Raw genomic sequence first — 21,494 nt, 5'->3', positions numbered from 1 at the left:
ATAAAGCGATCTGGAATCAGTCGTAAGAATATTTGCAAAGGTCTTTTCAAAATGGTCAAACGCTCATTAAAGTTTTTTCTTTTCTTTTGATCGACCTTTGGAAATCTTCGTGATGGATCTCAATGAAAACTGCATTGTAATAGGTGGAAGTTTTAGCATCGTTTGAAGATTCGTGTCTTGATCTCTCATTGGAGTTTTCTTTGATTGAAACACATCAGTAGTAGCTTTTAATTCAATGTTATTATCCAATTTGATGTACATTTTAATAGGGAAAGACACTGCGCCAACTACAGACAAGATTACTTATACGGTGTATAAATTTGTCAAGGTTCGTCGCTTGACGCATCGTTGAAGTCTCCGCGCATTTTAACGAAAAATGCCTCATAATCGCCAAAGAATTTACTCCTATCGGTGACGTATTAATCTTTGTTAAACTGGTACATAATGAACATGCTTTTAAAACAATTATTAGGTAATGGATCCGTTAATTACCATATAACTGCAGCGTGTTTTGTCTGAAAGAATCAACTTTCAGTTCATTACCTTTTACAATTGGAACCTTTTTTTAATGGTCTTGCGTGGAATTGAAATCAAGTTTAATATTAATCAGCCAGAAACAATGCACATATTTACTGTTATTTATAAACAATTGAAGGTCTACAGAATTTAACTCAAAATAATTGTGCATTTGATATAGTTAAACGCATAAGTATTACCCGTTGGCAATTATTAAACAATATTTTACCGCTTTAACTACAACTAAGAAAGTATATTGAACAAACTATTGTTATTTAAATGTTCTAATGACCTTGCGTACATCGATTTTTTAATATCTGCGATAATGATAATGTACGATAATTAGAAAAATTATCGATTTTGACGCACACACGTTAGGTACGGATATTTTCAAATAAAATAAGTAAAATATTTTTTAATTCATGCTACACTAATATAATAAATGTTTGTTATACATTAGTTCGTTACATCCGATTATTTTAAATTAAAGAATTTTTTAAATATTTCGTTAGAAGCATGGTCATTATAGATCAAGTTTCTAAATAATACTTTTATCTGCATGGAAAGGGGATTGTTTTAAGAACATTGTTGGTTATTTTAGATCCCCCTTCAAAATATTGTAAGAAAATTGAATCCTCTGAAAGGACATAAGAAATAAGTGTTAAAGGAGTGTTAAAATTATTAATTATTGATTACACTGCTACTTAAGATTTTTCAGCCACGTGAGAACCACCTCCGCTAATGTTATTTACATGTGCATTATTGAAATAAATGGATAAACATTAATATTTTTTATTTAAAATATTATTATTCTGCTGCTTCTTATAAGAAATATTTTTTCGGTGTGGCGAACATTAGATTTGAAAAGGAAATGTCACTCTGCCATATGTGATGTTGGTATCAAAAAGTAAAGATTACAATCGATTAATACAAACAGAGATGTCTTTCTGTACACATATACATACATACATATACAAATGCTTATGTACATATTTTAAATCTGAAAATGTTACAATATTTATCAAAAAAGAACAGGACAAATGACAAACAGTTAACTATCGAATAGCTTATTTTTTGCAAATTCATCTCTTTATAAAATTGATTTTTACATCATGCTAATTTTGTTTTAATTTCTCTTGTTTTAGGAAATGTGTGCGGTACGACATCCTGTTGTAACTCAGCCTTAGAGGAGAAGTTTCTCAACAAAAGTCGAACGAATGTGGATGGTTTTGTAAAGGAGTCACTTCTACGCCTATCAACAATTTTAGAAACAAGAGCTAAACGTTTCGATGGTAAGTTACACGCTTTATATTTTTATCATTTGTTTGAAAAATGATAGAGAAATTTTATTGCTGAACCAAAAATAGAACAAAAGCAGATCTTAGTAAATGTAAATAATAAATAATTATCAAGAATAAAATGTATCGCACTAAAAATTTAGTGTTACCTATGTAATATATAGTTATTAGTTATTGTAATATGCATCTACTAATACAGGCGTGGTTGAAGAAACATACTTGATAATAATGTGATAGTTGGCAAGTAATTTGATTAAATACAAGTATTACATTGGACAAGGTGGTACAGCTTTGAATATGAGAGTTAAAGAACATGAATACGTTTTTTGCGTTAATTATACTCAAACGTTAAAAAGCAAAAAAGTTGGTACGAGTAAAAAGGCTCATATAGATCCACTGAATTTTGGAAAACACTTTAATTTTCCGTTCCCCGTTGCAACATATCTTTTTAATGGCACCACTTTCAATGTATGTTCCCTCTCTTCCCTGTAGAATTTCTTAACCGGTAGATAACAAGAGACGGTATTTAACTGTTCAACGGCATCAGAAGAAAAACGTCATCATCGCAGGATGCGCTGGCTGAAAAGCAAACACGATTGCTCCAGAAAAGCAAATAACAGATCTCATGTTTGTTTGCTTTTCCGATTCTAACAACAGACGAAACGACTCATCCGAGGTTTTTAAAAAAGCTTCTCAGTTAATAACACGATGTTACAACAACCTTGAGATACCTCTCTACAATTATCTACTTAAGACCTTTATAATATACCTAACCATCAAAGATTTGTTTGATTAAATAAAATGTGCAAATTCTATGGGAGGAATCAATCTTGGTTCACAAAAGCAAGTATTTATTGGCTTTAAATAAAATCGTAATTCATAATTGAGATTATTATGATACAAGCAAACAATTGAACCTTTTAAGACGTCTCATTTAATTCTTGTTCAGAAACTTGCGGTAAAACATCAGAAATCAATTCTTTAACGAAAACAACTTTATGAGCAGGCCTATCTGTGACGTATAAAAGAGATAAGCTGCTACAACTACTCGTATTAATAATAATAATGGTATAAGTTCTCAAATAATAATATAATCCACGGTAAAATTTGATGGTACATCATGTCTGAGCTCATCATCAAGTATCAATCAAGTTACTGTTAGTGGCCACCAACCAAAGGTATTGATTGATACAAAAACATATTAATAGACGAGTGGATGCGGACAGGAGTTTCGATCGAGTCCTGCTACTATTGTCTCGTTGGCAGCTCATGAACATTATGAAGATTGATGGCCTCTATTGTTTGTTGTTGCCTCTTTGAATATCTGTTCTATTTTCTTGACTCGCAAGTAGTGTTGCCCAAACGCAAGAACAAGACGAGACTTAGCCAGTCTTGGTCTTGGTCTTGCGCCAATACACCTGGTCTTGGTCTTGGTCTTGGTCTTGCGCTCCCAGTCTTGGTCTTGCAGCAAGAGTCTTGCAAGTCTTGCAATTACCTATTAGTCTATTACTATTTATTAAAGTTTACTTTAAATCCTAGAAAAACGTATTAGAATTGGAACATTGTGAGCTTGAATGAATATAGCCATAGTAAAGATCAAGCAGATTAATAAATAACTGAAGATTTGATAAGAAATTCGAAAAATCAAGTGACCTATATGTCGTTTTCCATGGAAGTAACTGTTTCTTAATAAACATTTATAATCCTTGCTTTCTACCGCGCCGCCTCGCCACGTGCCGGCTCTATGATAAGGATGCCGCCGCAAATCAAACAATAATATAAAGCGTGTAAAAAAATTCGAAATTATTTTGCATGAGTATACCTACACCCTATGGCGGCAATCAAATAGTGTCAAATGTTATGATTTCGGCGTGGCGGCAACGATTGTTTTAGATTTCAAAAGAAGCCGCCGGCGCGTGTATCATAACCATGTACTTCCGAAAAGCGGCAAATTTCTTTGAGAAGTAAGTACAAAACCTTTGATGCCGCATTATCAAAGTGCCGATGGTTAAAACATAACTATGCATGCACTCAGTTTGATTTTAATAATTTTTTTATTCGCTATGTTTATGGTATTAGTCGTAATGCGCATAGGTCCAGTTTTTCATATTCTTTGATACAGTTTTTTGCGTCTCATAGAATTCCTAAGCGTACCTACCTATACACCGAACTGTTACACCTAACTACTCAGTGAAATAGCGCTAAGTGCAAGAGTCTTGCAGGCTATGTCTTGTTCTTGCTCAAGTCTTGCACGGTCAGTCTTGGTCTTGGTCTTGCTAAAAATACGCGGTCTTGTTCTTGGTCTTGGTCTAGCAAAAACGCAAGAACAAGACCAAGACTGCAAGACCAAGACTGAATTTGGGCAACACTACTCGCAAGTAATGCGACGGATGTACGTCCCCTTTTATTATAATAATTATTGTTATGCGAATGGCAGTTACTATTTTACCTGCCTCGTTTTCATTAATCACAATATGTATCACTGGAAATAAGTATGTAAATTAATAGAATATGCATGAAGTTATTAAACAGATTGGTTCTAACTACGAGGTGGTCCAACGAAATGATTTTATTTTAATTGGAATGCATGGTATGCTGTTTTGATCAAAGCTGATTCGGTCGCTCATTGAAATTTATACCTTGAAATGGAATGAATAATTGAAGATTAATGCCTTCAGTGAATAGATCGATATTACAGACGACATTTTAAAGTCACTGCTAATTTTAATTTCGCAAAAACTAGAACATTTTTAAATTTACAAATTCAAATTTATGATCATATTTTTACATTATATGAAGTTTATAAATTCAGTTAAGCAATTTTTTGTCATAAAATAAAATTGTTTTCGCTCTATAATATTTAAATATGTTAATGCTTACCCTAGATGCGAACTTGGAGAAATTTAAAATCAAGGAAAGAACTCTAACAGAATTTCGATTTCTTTTCCTTTAATTCCCTAAATTCCTATGAGACCACGTAGACACGAATTACACCAGATTAAGAATTGATTAAATCAGTAAATATAACTGCAACTGTAGTACGTCGACCACACTCATTCTTGATTTAATGTAACATTTGAATTAATGTTGGATCATCAGTTGCATAGGTTGTGATGAACAAATTTTTCGAATTGCAATACAGGCAATGTGAATCAACCAATCAGCCCGTAAATAGGCATAAGAAATGTACATATTTCAACAACTATTTACGAGCTATTCCAGTCAATTGAAATCTTCAAGCTCTTGACTGTGAAAAAGACATTGAAAACGCAATAAACGATTTCAATAAATTATTATCGACGCAACACGACATCAACACACACGTACAAGACACAGACGGTCTACGATCAAAGTGGCAATATCTTCGCCAAGAAAACAATTAAATTGCGCACGGTTGCTAAAGGATTTACGCTGTTCATATTTTATGCAGATGAAAATGGCCGGTTACGTGTTCGTTTATGCATCCTCTTACATTAACGGATAAAGGATGGCGTCAGTATCTTTTTGCTCGATGCCTGGTTTATTTTCTATTCTAACAATAACTTGTCCAGCGGGAGTTGTAAAGATTGCTTGCTGCTGTTTTATTTTTCAAATGCTTGTTTCGTAGAAATAAACTCTGGGCAAGTTCGCGTCTTGTAAATCAACTTGGAATAATAAATCTTTTCGAGTTTATGGAATTTATAAACGTCCGTTTTCAGAAATAACTAGCCAACAAACAGAAACGCAACAGACATAATCAATTCTTGTTGTTTATTGAACGGTATTAATGTTTAATTATCTTGCAAAAGTAACGCTTGATGTATTAATTTTCTTAAAAATGCAAAAGTTAACCCTTGATACAATTTTTCAATTCTGGTATAAATTTGCTACAATGGGTCTTATATTTGTTTCAGAATTCTTCAGAGAACTTATGGAAAATTCGAAGAAAGAATTCCACGAAATGTTCAAGAGAACATATGGAGTAATTTACCTCCAAAACTCCTTTGTATTTACCGATTTCTTTCAAGAGCTTGAAAACTACTATGCTACAGGTCGAAATCGACTTTCTGATGTTTTAGATCAATTTTTTGGTTTATTATATCAACGCATGTTTGTAGTGATAAATGGCCAGTACACATTCTCGGAGGACTACCTACAAGTAAGTAGATGACGACTATTTTAATCCTGTTCAAGTAAATAATTTAATTCTGGAATCCGTTTAAACGACAATTTTTTCTTTCGTAACAGTGTGTGAATGAGCACATGGTAGAACTGGGTCCATTCGGTGACGTGCCTCACAAACTAGGGGTTCAGCTCAGAAGAGCTTTCGTAGCAACTCGTGCATTCCATCGAGCTTTGGTTGTAGGGGCCGATGTGGTCAAGAAAGCTGCATACGCGTATCCTGGTGCGGATGCAGAATGTGCGGCTTCGATGACACGTATGAAATACTGCGCCACTTGTCAGGGTTACATTCCTCCTCCTGCAACTTGTTCTGCATTTTGTATTCATACTCTTAAATATTGTATGAAAACGTTAGATGTTTTAGACAAGCAGTGGGATTTGTATGTTGGTAAGTTAATTGTAAATCATTTGATAATTTATTGTAATTTATACAGTTGACACGTCAACATGATCCCATATTGCAACAGTATTAGTCGTTCTGATGCGTTAGCACACCGCTACGCCATCTATGGTCAGAGTTATTAAAGTACTAAGGCGCTCGGCGTACTGCCGAAAACCGAAATAGCTTCTGAGTGATACACGGTAGCACTGCTGCACGACAGCAAAATAATTAAATTCAACATTAATATAGAAAATTTACAAAAAAATAAATTTATAATAAATTGTTTTAATTGAAAATATGTTTATTACCCTATAAAAAATAAAATATACGAGACTAGAACGAGAATATTTATCGATGTAATTCAGGTATGTTTCGGTTGTTGTTGTTCAACTCATTTTCCACTTTGTATTATCATTGCGGAAAATCGCAAGCAGTAAATTTCCCAAGAGCGTACTAAACGTAATTTAGAGCGCCCATTAAGATTTCCGGATTTGGTGTTTCGTGGACACAGTTGAGCTCACTATCTTTTTTTTTACCCGTCACCGCGTGTACGTATTGACGTGCCCGATGAAAAAATGTATCGCGTGTGGTGTTCTGCGAGCCTGTAAAATTCCTTGTTGGATAGCAGCGACCGGTGTGCCACGTAGGTATCTATACGTGCCGTAGGAGTTGTAAGTAGGTGAACTTTCTCATTAAAAAAAAAAAGTAGTTGGCTCTTCAAGCCGGTGTCTCTATGTGTGCTCTCTGGAATGAAATGTAAACACTTGTTTTGCGTGGACGTCCTTGCTTTCTACAAATAAGGGGCCTGGCTTAATCAGGGCTTTTACATCCAATGTAAAGGACTCCGGCAATTTTCTCTTTGTACTTTCTTTTCCGTCTGGATTTGCCGCAACAGACGGGATTGTCTGCGAACAACTTTAATCTTTAAAATGTACCTTTTCTCATTCTCGAAATATGACCATATTCATGGTCTTCGTGGTCACTCGGGCCTAAAGAAATATCTTCCTGCAACTGCTGCACTTAAAGGAAATATTATGATTGATTTGATACTACTAATATAAGAATGCTGGAAGAATTTACTATGATCAGAGCAATTTCTTAGCGGTCTTAAGGATTTTACCGACCATGAATTCCATTAGGAAAACCGATTTTCATGAGTTTTTCGTTCAGCCTGATGTCCTATGATCTGTTAGTAAATACTAATTTACATAGATTAACCTGATATTTGCATACTTATGGAAGTTGTTAACGACGTATTTGTATTTACTTTTAATGTAGATTTTGGCCCCATTCCTTTGGATAAGGATTCTAGAAGGACTCTCTTCCCATAAAAGGAACTCTTATCTCATTAACTTTGAGACAGTACACCTAGGTTTGAAGTAGTTCAAACCGAGATTCAGAAAATAAAAACATTTAAAATCTGTGATTATGATGAACATAAACATACATAATGAACATTCTGCAGGTATATACTGACTACAGTATGGTTTTAAAGTTCGCATGAAAAATATGTAAATTAAAATTCTTTGGAACTTAATGAATTTCGTTTTTATCATTCCAATCCGCTTTGCAATAACCTGAATATAAAATAATTATGGTATTATTAAAATTGTTGGATAAAAAGCGTCTGTTGCAAATTGTTTAACGAGGTGTCTGGCATAGAAGGCGTCACATACCTTTGAAAACCAGTTTTTATTAATTACACCGAAATCACGTTTGGCTTTTATCAGAGAATCTCAACATCTATCTCACTTCTCATAATGAGAATATCATAATATGTGAATGTAAGAATTTTATGCATGTGAACGAGATTTAGTACTTGCTAAAAACCTCTACCTAAATACCTATGTAAATGTAAATGAACCTGCGAACAAATCTGTCAGCCCACTCTTTTATATCTACACGGGTACAAACTCAAATTGCTATTAAACTCAGGTGGGTCAATTTTGCCGGTTAAACCTTCCAAGAGAAAGGTACTGATTCATTGCACCAGCACTACTGCACGAAATCAACTAATCCTAGAAATATTTGAAATTTATTATTAGGTACGGTCGTGGTATGTTTGCTTGTTAACCTAAATAATCATTAATGGTAAATCATTCTGATGTGCAAGCAAATACAATAATAATAATACACAGATACGGTCGAGTTGATTTGTAGAACATTCTCATACCAACTAATTTTCTTATCCTTCGACACCTAGTAAGAAAAGTATCTACAGCAAAATTGTGTTTGATTCTGGGTCCTGTAATTTTTTTGCGTCAATTACTGGGCAAATACCAAAGTAGTAATATAGATAATCTTTCACATTTCTTGTGTTTTCATCCGTCTCATTTTCCGCACTTCAACCAATTCCGACGGTTCCTAAAAGGAAAATGAAGAGGGTCTTCCGCCCTACTCTTCGGCTTTGTACTAATCAGTAAGTCGGAGGGATTCCCCACCCACCAGCGTTTGTAGATTTTTTTCGATGAGCAAAGACATTTGCTTGTGCAATTCGTACATGCCCTACCAAAGCTTCTCGCGGAATAGACAATACAGTTGATCGTCGCCTCAGGAGAAAATATTTGTCAACCGAACTGCCTTTGATGGCAAGTTGAGTGCGCATTTTTCCGACTATATCATCAATCAAAGGTGACATGTTTTCAATTACTGGTCGACCAAATAAAAGTCGTGCATCGTTAATTTGACAGTTAATGACGGAAAACCAACGGAAAAAGCTCCAGACCAAAGCACCAACATTATATCGAGATCATTCATTAGTTATGCGGGAAAAACGGTTCTTATTATCGATAAATTCATATCCACTAAAAGCCACCGCCTACTTAATAAATTCTATGTAACTGTAAATGAAAAATAACTTCATTTTTAAGTTAAATGTATAATGGCTTACGAAATTATGTACATTAACTGAAATATTTCAAGTCAAGTTTCAAGGTAAAACGGTAATTGAAATACTAAGCACGTCTTCCTATCTTAACATTTTCATTTATTGCTTATAACTGTTACGAATCCTATTTTGATTTACCAATGTTATTTGTTTATTAATAAAAGTACTCTTCATCTTCTTTACAGATGCATTAGATAAAGTAGGTGATCGTTTGTTAGGGCCGTTCAATATAGAAATGGTAGTAGAGCCGATAAATATTAAAATTTCTGAGGCAGTGATGAATTTTCAAGAAAATGGCGCTGAAGTTTCCCAAAGGGTTTTCACCGGCTGTGGAAAGCCGGTTGTTAACAGGCGGAGACGTGATGTAAAAAGTTTTGAAAATACAACTAGTGAAAATATCACCATTTCTTCCAATAGCAGGTAAGATTCAAATTTTTTTTTTCAAATTCATTAATTTTCGCGTACACAGTGAAAATAAATAAATAAAAGATTCTCTCAATTTTAAATATGGAATTTTCATGAATGGAAATTTTTATCTTCTTCTTTTCTCTAGTTAAAACTGATAATCATGTGAAGGTATTAAGAAAAACACATTTCCCTAACTCGAACTTCCTAAATGTTCGAGTCAGAAAATATTCAAGCTAAAGTAAATTTTTGCTTTACCATTACACTTTCTTGTTTTGAACGCATCGCTTCTACGTATATTACTACTGTTGAGCCCAATATCGCTAATAAATAACTAAAATACTTCGTTTGTGTTGTATTTTCCTACTGTAACATTTTAATACTAATTTAGCGGTTTTCTTTTTGAAGTTTTCCATAATATAATATTAAGTGTCATATTGAAAATTTATGCTGATTTTTATTAGCATAATGGATTTGTTTGTGATAATTATCGTATTAAATTTAAATTTGGTGGAGTCGCCGGGTCGATTAATAATTTTTGTCTTCTAATTTGAATGAGCAGTACCTATATCAAATATTTTCCAAATTCTTTTTTTTTTTCGTGTATTGTGTCGTAATCATGGGTAGTAAAAAAGTAAAATTTTTATTGTTTAGCAGTGTCGAAGTCAATAACAATAACAGTACAGCCACTAGTACGAGTACAACCGAGATAACTCTACAAACATTGAAGTTTAACAACGATAACAACAGCAGCAACAACGGCAAAAAGAAACGGAAGAAAGTTATGGAGTCAACTACAGAAAGCGGAAACGAACCCTCGCTTGACAAGCTCATCAAAGACATTAAACAGGTGAGGATGATGTTTCAGTTTATCTCTTTTTGTTTTTATTTAGCTCGAGCACACGCCTCTCTCGCAACTGGCATGACGCTAATCTGCTGTTTATTGTTTTTAATATTCAATAAAAACATTATTACCTCATAAAATTAAACCGAAAGGAAGTGCTACAGGTATTTTCTTTATAAGCGGTTTATTATTTAGTAAATTTATTAAACTTCATAACGAGTAAAACGTTTTCTTGCTTTATCCAGTTTTTTTTCCATTTTCAAACTACCTCTCGTGATTCTTTGTGCTAAAATTGAATTGTTAACGAATAATGAACCAAAATGTTGGTTCGTTGCTCATGTCTATCTGTCTGTTTGAGCCAGTCAAGGATAAATACTCGAAAAAGGAATGGAAAAGCATGCTCGCAAAGAAAATTTCTAGTTATTTGTATATTAAAATTAATGCAGCAGTGTTAATTCTAAAGAGATTATTATAGTTCGAATTAAAAAAATGTAATTTCTTAACTATACTTTACTTAATCATATTTATTTTCAATCTAATTGTGAAAAAGAATTTTCTATCTGTCTGTTACTAAACCGATTTTAGTGAAATGTAACAGAGAAAATATTTTAAAGAAAAACAGATTACTAAATCCACATTGACAGAAACTGATCATGCTACCTAAATATATCATAATTTGAGCAATCTTTTATTGTTTCTATTCCTAATGTTACAACTATTTAGGTATCAAATTTTTTTCGCAAGAAAAATTGTAAAAAATCGTCTCATTGCGTACCTATTAAATTATCCTGAACCAACAAAATTTTAAAATTAATTCCTTTATAAAACTTGCAGTAGTATGCGATATGCCTCTATGACCTGTGATATACCTATATACGTTTGTTAGAATCAAAAAATTACGGTAGGAAAAGACAACACAAACGAAGTGAACGGAGATTTGAAAATATTTGCAGGTAGACCGCATACTAAAGTAATGTGTAGGTACAACAAAAATCTACAATTTTTGAAAAAGGGTTGCAGATCAGGTATTTCTTAATTACTTTAAGGTATTTTTGAACAGAGGTCAAGATCCGAGGCATTATACATATAAAAACTTTATGACATATGATGAACGTAATAAACACCCTGAACCTGACCCCCTATAACGTGACGTCTGTCTTATAACAGCGACAAGAACGCTCGCCAGGTACGTGTTATAAATATGCCTGTAAAACGGTTGGGGTCAGGATGTTTATAACATGCGGAGACGGCTTCCGACGCCTGGCACTCGACTTCTCGTGTTTCCTGTTTCGAAAACAGGCAGCGAGCACGAGGTCGATAGAAAAAAAAAACGAATTCTAATTAGCAGTCCTAACTAATTATTTATTGTAAAATGAAGTCAAGCGATCATCGGTTAATAACTTAATTGGTAAATGACAGCCTAATTTCTCAACATGCTTTTGGCGAGTTTAACCAAAACAAGGGAGAAAAAAAGGGAACATTCAAACTGTTCTTATAAAATATATATACATTGGAATCCGCTTATAATGACATCGAACGGAAATGACAAACACGTCGTACTAAGCGGACGTCATACAAAGCTTAGTCTTAGAAAATAAACAACTTTCTATTTTGGTTAGTTATTTAGTTTAATAGAGAGAAAAACTACAAATTGTATATATTTATTAACAGAAAAAGAAAAAGAACGATGAATTGTAATATCGATATACATAAGAAGTGCCAGAAAAATAAGCGAAAATGTTATTATTAATCATTTGGGTCACTATAGCCGGATATGATTTCTAGAGAATCAGTCATAATAAACTATGTGTCATTTTAAACGGAGTCATTATATCCAAACTTTCCTATAGAGAATTTAATATGAAAACCAAACTTAACATTGTAATTACTTCATATTAAGCGGTTGGTTAATATAGGCGGAGTCATAATAAACGAATTCCACTGTACGCACCATAACGAAACTTTCATAAATGTATTTGATTAGGTACTTGAATCGCTCGGAAAATTTCTCATTGTAAAAAATCAAGTAATACTTAATTAATTCTTTTTAATGATTTAAAACGTTTGCTTGAACAACAACTGAGTTTCCAAATACAGTCTACTCTTTTATGAGAAATGCTTCATTTTAGCTAACGAAATTTAAAGAACAAAATTACATTCCATTTAAACACGTATTATTCATGCAAGGATTTTTGAATATAACGAACACATTTACAGCGTACGATCGCTTTTAGAGAACGTTTTTGATAGAGAAATTAGCAGGTCCAATCAGTTATAACAAACTAATATTTCTTTCTAAGATCGGCCTAACCAATTTGGGCGACTAAAGCAGATTTTTTACCGTTTCCTTTCGGAATAAGTTTTATTTTTACGCAATGTTTTTGTATTTCTGAAATAAATGCATTTTATAAAAGTTGGCGATTTTTTTAATTATCTAAGGTATTAAAGAAAATTGCCAACAACAAACACCCGCCAATAACTAACAAAATTCATAGCTCCTTCGCGTTCGTTATAACCGAGTTCGATTGTACTTTCTTTATACGCATGCTTTACAAAAAGCTTTCTAAACTTAATCTACACAAAAATATTCAAAAATTAATTAGTGCAGCTATTAATGATTGATGGCATTTATTATTAATCTTAAAATATTGCCATATACTGGTAAATATAGTTCCATTATAAAATAAAGCTCAACTTACACTAATTTAAATCTCTTTCCATCAATTTTTCTCCACGTATGAATGCATTTTCCATTATAAAACTTTTGGAGAAATCGTTATGGCATTATTATTATTCATATTGGCATTTATGAAATTGTTCCATTCTTTTGAAAATTATAAACTAAATATGCACATCATCATAGCACAAGAAATGTTGCTGAATGTATAATTTTGGGTGCGTTCTCTTGACGATGAAAATAAAATGAATCTTGAAAAGAACAACTTCAAATTATTTAGTCAAAAACGAAACATTTTTACAAAGATTACCATTTCACTTACCATGTACCATAAATTACCAACTGAGATCACTGTATGACACCGTTAGACCGTTACCCCCGAATAATAAACGCTTAATGTTTTCAAAAACCAAATCAAAGTGCGAAAATTACAACTTGACTGTCTATTATAAATACACAGTCCAGAAAAATCATTTTTTTAAGAGTTTTCTTATCATTAATTTGTGAATAGTTTTGAACGCAATTTAAAGTTAGAAAACTGAAATTTAATAAAGAAGGCACTTACATGTAAAAATCGAAAAGTCTCTACTGCCTAAATTTACCTGAAATAAGTAAACGAAAATAAAATTAATTACAAGAATAATTATACATAAAACAATCAAATGTACAACAAGAAAGGAGAATGTAACCTTTTATTTTATTATATTATAAAATTACGACAAAGCAGAAAAATATAATATAAAATTTAATTTTACAAATGGATAATATTAAAACATCAAATACGTAACAACACTGACTGAAGATGAAGATTAATGACTGAAGAAAGTTGGTTTTTTAATCTATATCTACATAAAATTACAAAATTTATTTCCAAAGATCGTTTCTTTTGATTAAAAAATTAATACTCATTACTCTGTAGAATGAGCTTGGTTTTGAAAATACGCCTTTATTTGAGTAAAGGTAACTTCAAATAAGATTAACGTTTATAATTTTCATATATATTTACATTATTAACTCCAATTTCTCTTAAATAAATCAATAGTGCGCTGAATAACATGTTGAAAACACAAATATTCTCTAAAACTTTTCTCAACCATTTGTAATTTCTCAATTAAGAATATCTGCATTTTCACTAAAAAAAAAAATTAAATTGAGGACTTTTAATAATTTAGTCTCCATATCATTTTATATTTGAGTAAATTCTATGTTAAGAGGTAATAATAAGAGAAGTTACTTAAACATATCTATAGTTAATTAAAGCTATATTAAGAAGGAATGCGTATGCATGAAAAGTAAGTCTCAGTGTTTTTATTTTAACCTTTATATTCTTTTACTTAACTATATATTACATACAACGCACAAATTGAAATTAAATGCCATTTTTACCTTTACCGAAGATTGCATTCGGAAGCTCGTCAACATCTACCATTTGATTGTAACATCAAAAACAATTCACTCATTCACTTATTAACAACACAAAGTCATAAAACAGTAGCAACACTACAGCACGAAATCAAGGATACTTTACCGCACCAGGATGAATAACACTTCTGTCTGAGAGCCTTGTTAACACGATATAGACTGAACTATTGTAAATTACTTCATCGTTTTTACTTCTTCTTTTATCGGTTAATGTGGTAAAGTTGCACAGTTATTTAAAAAAACATCTATAAAAAGCGGCCCTAGATCCTTATCGCGCATCTATTAATAGAAGAGGTGGAGTCAGTTCGTACTTTCACTTTATGCACGATAACAATGTATGTTAAAGATGATTTAGGATTTCTTTTATGCACATTTAAAAAATGCCGAACAAGTGTGATTTTGACTCGCACACGATACTTTATTGAATACATTCTTAATATTTATAACAATTTAGAAAGCTTTTAATTTCTACAATCCATTGAATTAAAATAAATATGTACAAAAGTCTATGTAGGTGAATTGTTTTAGATTGTATGACCTGCAAATTTCGCGGATAGTAATATACTTTTAGCAATAGATCAATAAATGTTTAGAAATTCGCAAGCAGTCCTTTGTTTGATTCACTACTTGACCTACTGTTAAATTAATATCAACCCCTTTATAAAATAAAGTTTGAAAACTTTTTGTAATGGCAGAGATGTGCAAAATGGTTTTTTAAAAGTATTTAAATACAAAATGCAAATACTCTTTTGATTTGCTATTTCAAATGTAAAATACTAAATAGATTTCCCTTTTGTATTTTAAATGCTAAATGCNAAATGCTAAATGCAAAATACGTATTTTCAAAATATTTTCTTCAAATAAATACTTTTTTGTAGTACTTATTTAATTTTCTACAATTAGTTAAGTATAAAATATTTTTTAAGAAAACCTTGCAGGCATTTTTTCATTTTTTAAATATTGGAATTTTTTTAGACTAGACTTCTGTTGGCATTATATCATCATTTGCGAAAATTGAGTATAGTATGATTCATATATTTCTGTTTGAAATGATTGATATACAGTTTTTATATCTTTATGTTATACCTTTGTCACACGTTTTAATTGGAAAAAAGGCACTGATGCCAAAATAGTTTGTTTACCGTAAAAGATCAGAGCCAAAAGAGGGTTGCAAATAATTTTATTGATGTAAAATCAACATCAATCATTTTATATCAAAATATTTACAACCCCCTTTGTTTCCTATCTTTTACACATTGTAATAAGAGAAAGAAATGGAATCCATAGTTTCTTTAGGTTTAGATTCATCAAGTAATTTTTTCAAATCGTTTTCTAAGAATTTTGGATTATAGACATTTATTAGCACACCACAATATCTTCTAGTTTTCAGTTTTACACAACTGGTGTATATCAATTTGATATTGTTTTGCGAACTATTTTGTCGTAATTCATAGAATTTCGTAGTTTCTTACTAAAGGTACGAAAAGTGGTGATTTGGCAGGTGCTGATATCAATTTGGAACTTCAAAATTTCATGGACCATGACATTGAATCCGAAAAACAATATCGATCCAATATTTTAGTTTATCTACTTCCAAGGAATTTAGAATTTTTTGGGCTGTCTTCACTTAAAGAACTAGAAGGCATTCAGGGAATGTTTCTTTATCCCGTTTTTAAGCTTCTATGCCTTCAAAGGCCATTGTGACCAACTTTCATTCACCATTTTATACAATGTTTGATGGGTGATACTAGCAAAACTTTTAACGGCAAAAATGTATTTTGCATTTTACGAATAGAAAATACGTTTGGAAAAGTATTTTAAATAAAATAAAATAGCAAAATACTTTTCTCAAATAAGTATTTAAATGCAAAGTAAAAATAGGTATGTTTTTATTTTGTATTTGCATCTGAAATACAAGTATTTCAAATAAATCACATCTCCGTAAATAAGTCGATTGCAGAAAATAAATTGCTTATTAAGTCTTGTATTCTTTTGCAGAAAGTGAAAGACAGTCGCCGATTTTGGACGCACCTTCCTTATCAATTCTGCAACAGCGAACAGGACATAGCAGGTCCAAGCGTTAACGCAACATGCTGGAATGGCACCGCAATAGGACCTTTTAGTGCAACCGAAACAAATGTTCGTCCTCCTTATTCTGAGATACAGAATTTACCCTTTACGCTTCAAACTATTGTTACTAAACTGCAAGCTGCCTTTCAGGGGCAAGACGTTGATCTTGCCGACGAAGACGCTGAAGAACCTATTCTGCAAGAAAGCGGTTCCGGGTCTGGGGACTACGATGATCTTGAAATTGAAGGCAAGTATTGAAGCTACTTGATACCAAAAGTATAATAAAATTGTCATAAAATTATAATGTTCTTATATTGAGTAGGTTTTTTTCTAAAGATCAGTACTTCAATTTTCGTTTAATGATTAATTAATTTACTAAATAATTTTAATTGCTTTGTTTTAGGATCTGGATATCAGCCAGTAAACCCAGGGGTGACAGAAAAGGTACCATCTGGAGTGACGCAACCTCCAGAGCCTCCACCACCAATTATTCCAAAAGAGGACGAGTCAAATGTATATACACCAAAAGTAACAGCAAGTGCCGCGTCTTTACATAAAACGCTCCTGCATTTTCTTCTACCGCTCGTCTTTGCCTGGTTTGGAGGTTTACTATCTGACTTGCTGCAACTGTGATAGAACTTTTTTTTATTGTATATTATTTGTAAATATAGTTACGTACGATGATGCCTTGGAAAACTGACTACACTTCAGTGCCATAATATATAAAAGAAAAACAATTTAAAGAAAAAGAAAGAGAAAGAGAGAAAGAAAAACACTTCTCGAATCGTCTAGTTAAAAAGTATGGCTGTCGAAATAATAAGTGCGTGATGAAACTCTTAATAGTAAAAATGAAGAGTGCATTAAATGTAAAGCTTGTAAAATTGTAAAAATTGTAAACTGTACACTTTGTTCAGTTACTAACTATCTAATACAAACTAAGAACATCTGAAACGAAGTCTTGTAGTAGAATATATAGAAACAGTTCTATTATTTGTAATAAGCACAGTGTAAGATAATTTAAAATGGGAAAGACTGATTTCTAAAATGTAATTGAGAAAATATAGAACGAACATTATTTCACCACTAGAGAAAAACAAATTTAACAACCATGGGAAATAAATAAACGTTATTAAATTTTTCCGGCGTTTTCTTCGCTGTAATTTCTGTGCTACATCTATATACCAATAGTTCAATAGCTACTATGACGTTGTGTCGGCCATCATTTTTTTAATTGTTGCTGTTGTCGGCCATCATTCTTTTCTAATTGTTGCTGTTGTCGGCCATCATTCTTTTCTAATTGTTGCTGTTGTCGGCCATCATTCTTTTCTAATTGTTGCTGTTGTCGGCCATCATTCTTTTTCAATTGTTGTCGCATTGTCACTAATGTCGACCATTATGGTTTTTAATAGATGTATAGTAATCAATGTTTAAAATTTAAAAGAATTATTTGTAAATAGGCATGCAACACATCGTACACTTCAGCATAAGAAATTGCTGATACTACGTAATACTATTTTGCCCTGTGCTGACAGCACTCAATTTCTTTTATATATAATATTACTGGGGTAAACAAAGAACGAGACCAAAATATACCTTTGAAAAATGTATACTTTCATCTTTTAATATGAAGTACAAACTATAACACTAAACAAATCACTAAGCAGTAATAGTAAAATTTATTTATAAAAATAAAACATTTATTGTAACAATATTTAGAACATGATTTAAGCATTAATAAATGCATAGATTGTTGAGTTCAGTCGACGTAGCCTTTTGGCCTGGTTTTAATGTATACATATGCTACAATGAAGAGAAACACAGCAGCTATGGTTGGAAGGGCTATCGTAAATACCTAAAAAAAATACACCATTTATAACGAACCTAGTTATTAATTTGAAGGTGAAAATAAGCTAACAAAAATACCACAAACTATACATAACTTACCTTTCTTTTTAGTTCTTGGAATTCCTTTTTGCGTAATTTTTTTTCTCTACTAGACTCTTTCGGTTTTCCTTTCAGCTGTCTCATTTTGCACCTTAAAGCAAGTTTCAGAAAACTTTTAATTAAACTAATGTTAGAAATAGGACAAAACTACAAAAATATGTTATGTAGAACCTACACACCTATGTCAAAGCTCGACTTTTATTTTATAAATATGATAGGTTAGAAATGCACCGACTATAGACAACAAATGTCTGGATGTACACGTACACCTACACGTATTCACTATACTGTTATGCCACGTTGCCAAACCAAAGACCATAAAATACACAGTAGGTTTTAAAATGTTTATTTTATTTTATTAAATATTGACATCATAATTTTAAAGTTTATACTAATCATTTTTGGGATAAACAAGTACCATCAAATTAATACAATTCTGAAAATTTCAGATCTCCAATAAACTGATCAAAGGAATATTTTGTAATACATTATTTTCATAAATAAAATTGTTGTAAATATTTAAATTTCATAATTAACTAATATTTAAATACGTTGCTGAAGCATTTCTTCGGGTAAATTGTAAATATTCAATACTGCAGTTGGATAAAACTGTTGGACTGCAGCAACTTCTGCTAAATTTGTTTGAGGTGGTTCAGCAGTAGAAAAGTGGGGAGATGCCAATACGGTCCCAGGAGGATTCTTTTGGGGCATCCCAGTAGGGGGTATATTTTGGGGCTTACGAACAGTTACACTTGTATTAATGCCATGCCGTCTTTTCATATGTTTATTATAATTGGGCCAATTGGTGAAATGGTGCTGACACTCTAAACAAGAATAGGGACGTTCCCCAGTATGCTGACGCCTATGAGTCGTTAAAATGCCTTTAAATCTAAACGCTTTCCCGCAAAATTCACAGGAATAAGGCATGGCACCGGTATGTATTCGTAAATGCTCTCGTAAGGTTCCTTTTTCCCTAAACTGGCGACCGCATTCTTCACACTGATACGGTTTTGCCCCAGAGTGAACCAAAGAATGCTTTTTTAATCTTACAGAAGTCTTGAACGTCTTTCCGCAAATGATGCAAGAAAAGGGCCTGACCGCTGAATGTGTAAGCATGTGATTGTCCAAATTACCCTTTTGAACGAAACTTTTACCGCATTGATCGCATGTATAATCCCGCACGCCTGTATGTATTCGTCTATGAGCGAGAAGGTTGGGCCTTGTCCCGAACTTTTTGGGACACTGATCACACTGATGGCGATTTTTTAATTCTGCAGGCAAATGCGAACGCAAATGTGTCGCAAGTGAAGACTGCACGCGAAAACGTTTACCGCAAGTCGTACAACTTAGAGGACGACCATCACAATGTGCTGCGTTTCGATGTTGATCTAAGGCTGCGGTTGTTCCAAACCACTTCATACATGTTTCACAACAGAAACGAAGGCTTTGGCGATGGGCGCGTACATGTGCCGCAAATGGAGACAGCTTGGTATATATTTTGGGACAATCGACGCACCGATAATGTACCGGTCGACTATGATGAGATAAAAAATGTTGCTTTAATTCGTAAGAATTTGGCATTTGTTCGTCACATTCGCTACAACTCCATGGATAAGCATCCCAACCATCCACTGTTCCATTTGGAAAAGTAACACTCCCATCTTCATGCCATTCTGCTTCTCTCACATCTAGAATGTCGACACTGAAAAGATCTTTGCGATTATTCTTTTTTTTTGGAATGACTTTACGGCCCTAAAAATGAATGCTATATATAAAATACACCCAAATGAATTATAGCTATTATATGTATTACATCACTATCAGCTGATACAAACAAGAAATTTCTTTTATTAGTTTTGAATTGTTTAAGCTCAGTGAGAGGTTTAATTAAACATAGCTTAGACAACTGTTTATTATTTGAAATGAGCGATATGTTCTTTACATCTCACAAGGATTGATCTTTCTGTTTGCCCAATATAATGTCATATCAAATTTCATAAATAATTCTCTTCAATTTTCATTATCTTTACTGAGCACCCTTTTTAAATTACTTCCAGTATAATAAATTCTTTCTAACTAGAGTAAGAAACTTCCTGTTTGTTATTTTACTCTCCACAGTCATCATTTTTCTTAATTAACTAATACAAATAAAAGTATGAAATATACATTTATGTGAGAAAGCAAATGTACCCCTAACATTATTGAGATAACATTAGTATTAAAATTACCTCACAATAAATGTGTTGTTTGTTTACCTTATTTGTCTTTGAAATTTTGATAGTAGATATTGTATTATTAAATACAGTTTGTGAATTTATGTTGGTGATTGCTTCATTAACTATTACTGTACTATTTACTGATGTTGGTGGGTATAAATCTTGTTTAGAAACGGTTTTTGAACACGGGGCATTCTTTTTATCAAAGGTTTCCTGTTTGTTTAAATGTTCATTTAGAAATTGTTGAGCATGTTGTACTTGTTGATGAAACTCCCACATATTCAAAACATTATTTCGACACGCGCAACAAACTGCAACTGGAAGATGATCTTCTGAATTAATATTTACTTGTAATAAATGCAATATTTTTGAACGAGTATCCATTTCTTCCAAAACAGTTATTAAATCTTCTTGAGGAAGAGCACATAACCTGCATAAAGTCTCCATCCCATTACAGTTTTATTAAATAATAGAGGGTCAATTTCTATAATTAATTGTACCTATAATTAAAGCAATTAACAAGCTATTGTGTATTATTTTCATAACGTCGTTGTTTACCACTTATTACTATCATTATATCAATTACAACTGCAATCAAAACTATCAACTATCTATCAACAGTGCTATCAAAACAATGATCAGGGGCAATTTTAGCAGAATGCAAAATTTTTA

At 32.4% G+C, this 21,494-nt stretch overlaps 3 protein-coding genes across 5 annotated transcripts in view; 1 reads left to right on the top strand and 2 right to left on the bottom strand.

The window, feature by feature from the left end:
• Positions 1-17,800, top strand: part of LOC108740791 (glypican-6) — a 50,200-nt gene extending 32,400 nt beyond the window's left edge. The window contains exons 2-8 of one of the 2 annotated variants that reach the window (XM_018475270.2): positions 1,662-1,808; positions 5,708-5,952; positions 6,042-6,363; positions 9,430-9,664; positions 10,307-10,499; positions 16,591-16,909; positions 17,066-17,800. In XM_018475270.2, coding sequence (XP_018330772.1) covers positions 1,662-1,808; positions 5,708-5,952; positions 6,042-6,363; positions 9,430-9,664; positions 10,307-10,499; positions 16,591-16,909; positions 17,066-17,295 — 1,691 coding nt within the window. In that variant the 3' untranslated portion in view covers positions 17,296-17,800. Of the gene's footprint in view, positions 1-1,661; positions 1,809-5,707; positions 5,953-6,041; positions 6,364-9,429; positions 9,665-10,303; positions 10,500-16,590; positions 16,910-17,065 lie in introns of both variants that reach the window. The other variant, XM_018475269.2, reaches the window with a different exon arrangement.
• A 519-nt stretch (positions 17,801-18,319) lies between these two features.
• LOC108740783 (single-pass membrane and coiled-coil domain-containing protein 4-like) lies at positions 18,320-18,874 on the bottom strand. 2 transcript variants are annotated; one of them, XM_018475250.2, is made up of 3 exons: positions 18,786-18,874; positions 18,607-18,697; positions 18,320-18,514 (listed from the first exon to the last, which is right to left on the bottom strand). In XM_018475250.2, exons 2-3 carry the CDS (start codon positions 18,688-18,690, stop codon positions 18,419-18,421), a joined length of 180 nt encoding a protein of 59 aa, XP_018330752.1. In that variant the 5' UTR covers positions 18,691-18,697; positions 18,786-18,874; the 3' UTR covers positions 18,320-18,418. The 2 variants fall into 2 exon arrangements, with proteins under 2 accessions (XP_018330752.1, XP_018330753.1); XM_018475251.2 differs by having other exon boundaries at positions 18,607-18,718; positions 18,786-18,843.
• Positions 18,875-18,987: 113 nt separating this feature from the next.
• LOC108740781 (gastrula zinc finger protein XlCGF57.1) lies at positions 18,988-21,464 on the bottom strand. The gene is made up of 3 exons (XM_018475245.1): positions 21,381-21,464; positions 20,862-21,322; positions 18,988-20,358 (listed from the first exon to the last, which is right to left on the bottom strand). The coding sequence occupies exons 2-3, from the start codon at positions 21,267-21,269 to the stop codon at positions 19,150-19,152; spliced, it is 1,617 nt and encodes a 538-aa protein (XP_018330747.1). The 5' UTR covers positions 21,270-21,322; positions 21,381-21,464; the 3' UTR covers positions 18,988-19,149.
• Positions 21,465-21,494: the final 30 nt, after the last annotated feature.

The sequence above is a fragment of the Agrilus planipennis genome, unplaced genomic scaffold (assembly GCF_000699045.2).
Source record: "Agrilus planipennis isolate EAB-ADULT unplaced genomic scaffold, Apla_2.0 scaffold22, whole genome shotgun sequence".
Classification (NCBI taxonomy): domain Eukaryota; kingdom Metazoa; phylum Arthropoda; class Insecta; order Coleoptera; family Buprestidae; genus Agrilus; species Agrilus planipennis.
This window is presented reverse-complemented; position numbering and strand designations above follow the sequence as displayed.

Bases quoted from the DNA above. Each gene is read 5' to 3' on its own strand.
- LOC108740783 (XM_018475250.2), bottom strand. From the start codon at position 18,690: ATGAGACAGCTGAAAGGAAAACCGAAAGAGTCTAGTAGAGAAAAAAAA. The intron at 18,515-18,606 runs GTAAGTTATGTA...TATTTTTTTTAG, and splicing joins TCCAAGAACTAAAAAGAAAG to GTATTTACGATAGCCCTTCC.
- LOC108740781 (XM_018475245.1), bottom strand. From the start codon at position 21,269: ATGGAGACTTTATGCAGGTTATGTGCTCTTCCTCAAGAAGATTTAATA. The intron at 20,359-20,861 runs GTAAACAAACAA...ATTCATTTTTAG, and splicing joins AAATTTCAAAGACAAATAAG to GGCCGTAAAGTCATTCCAAA.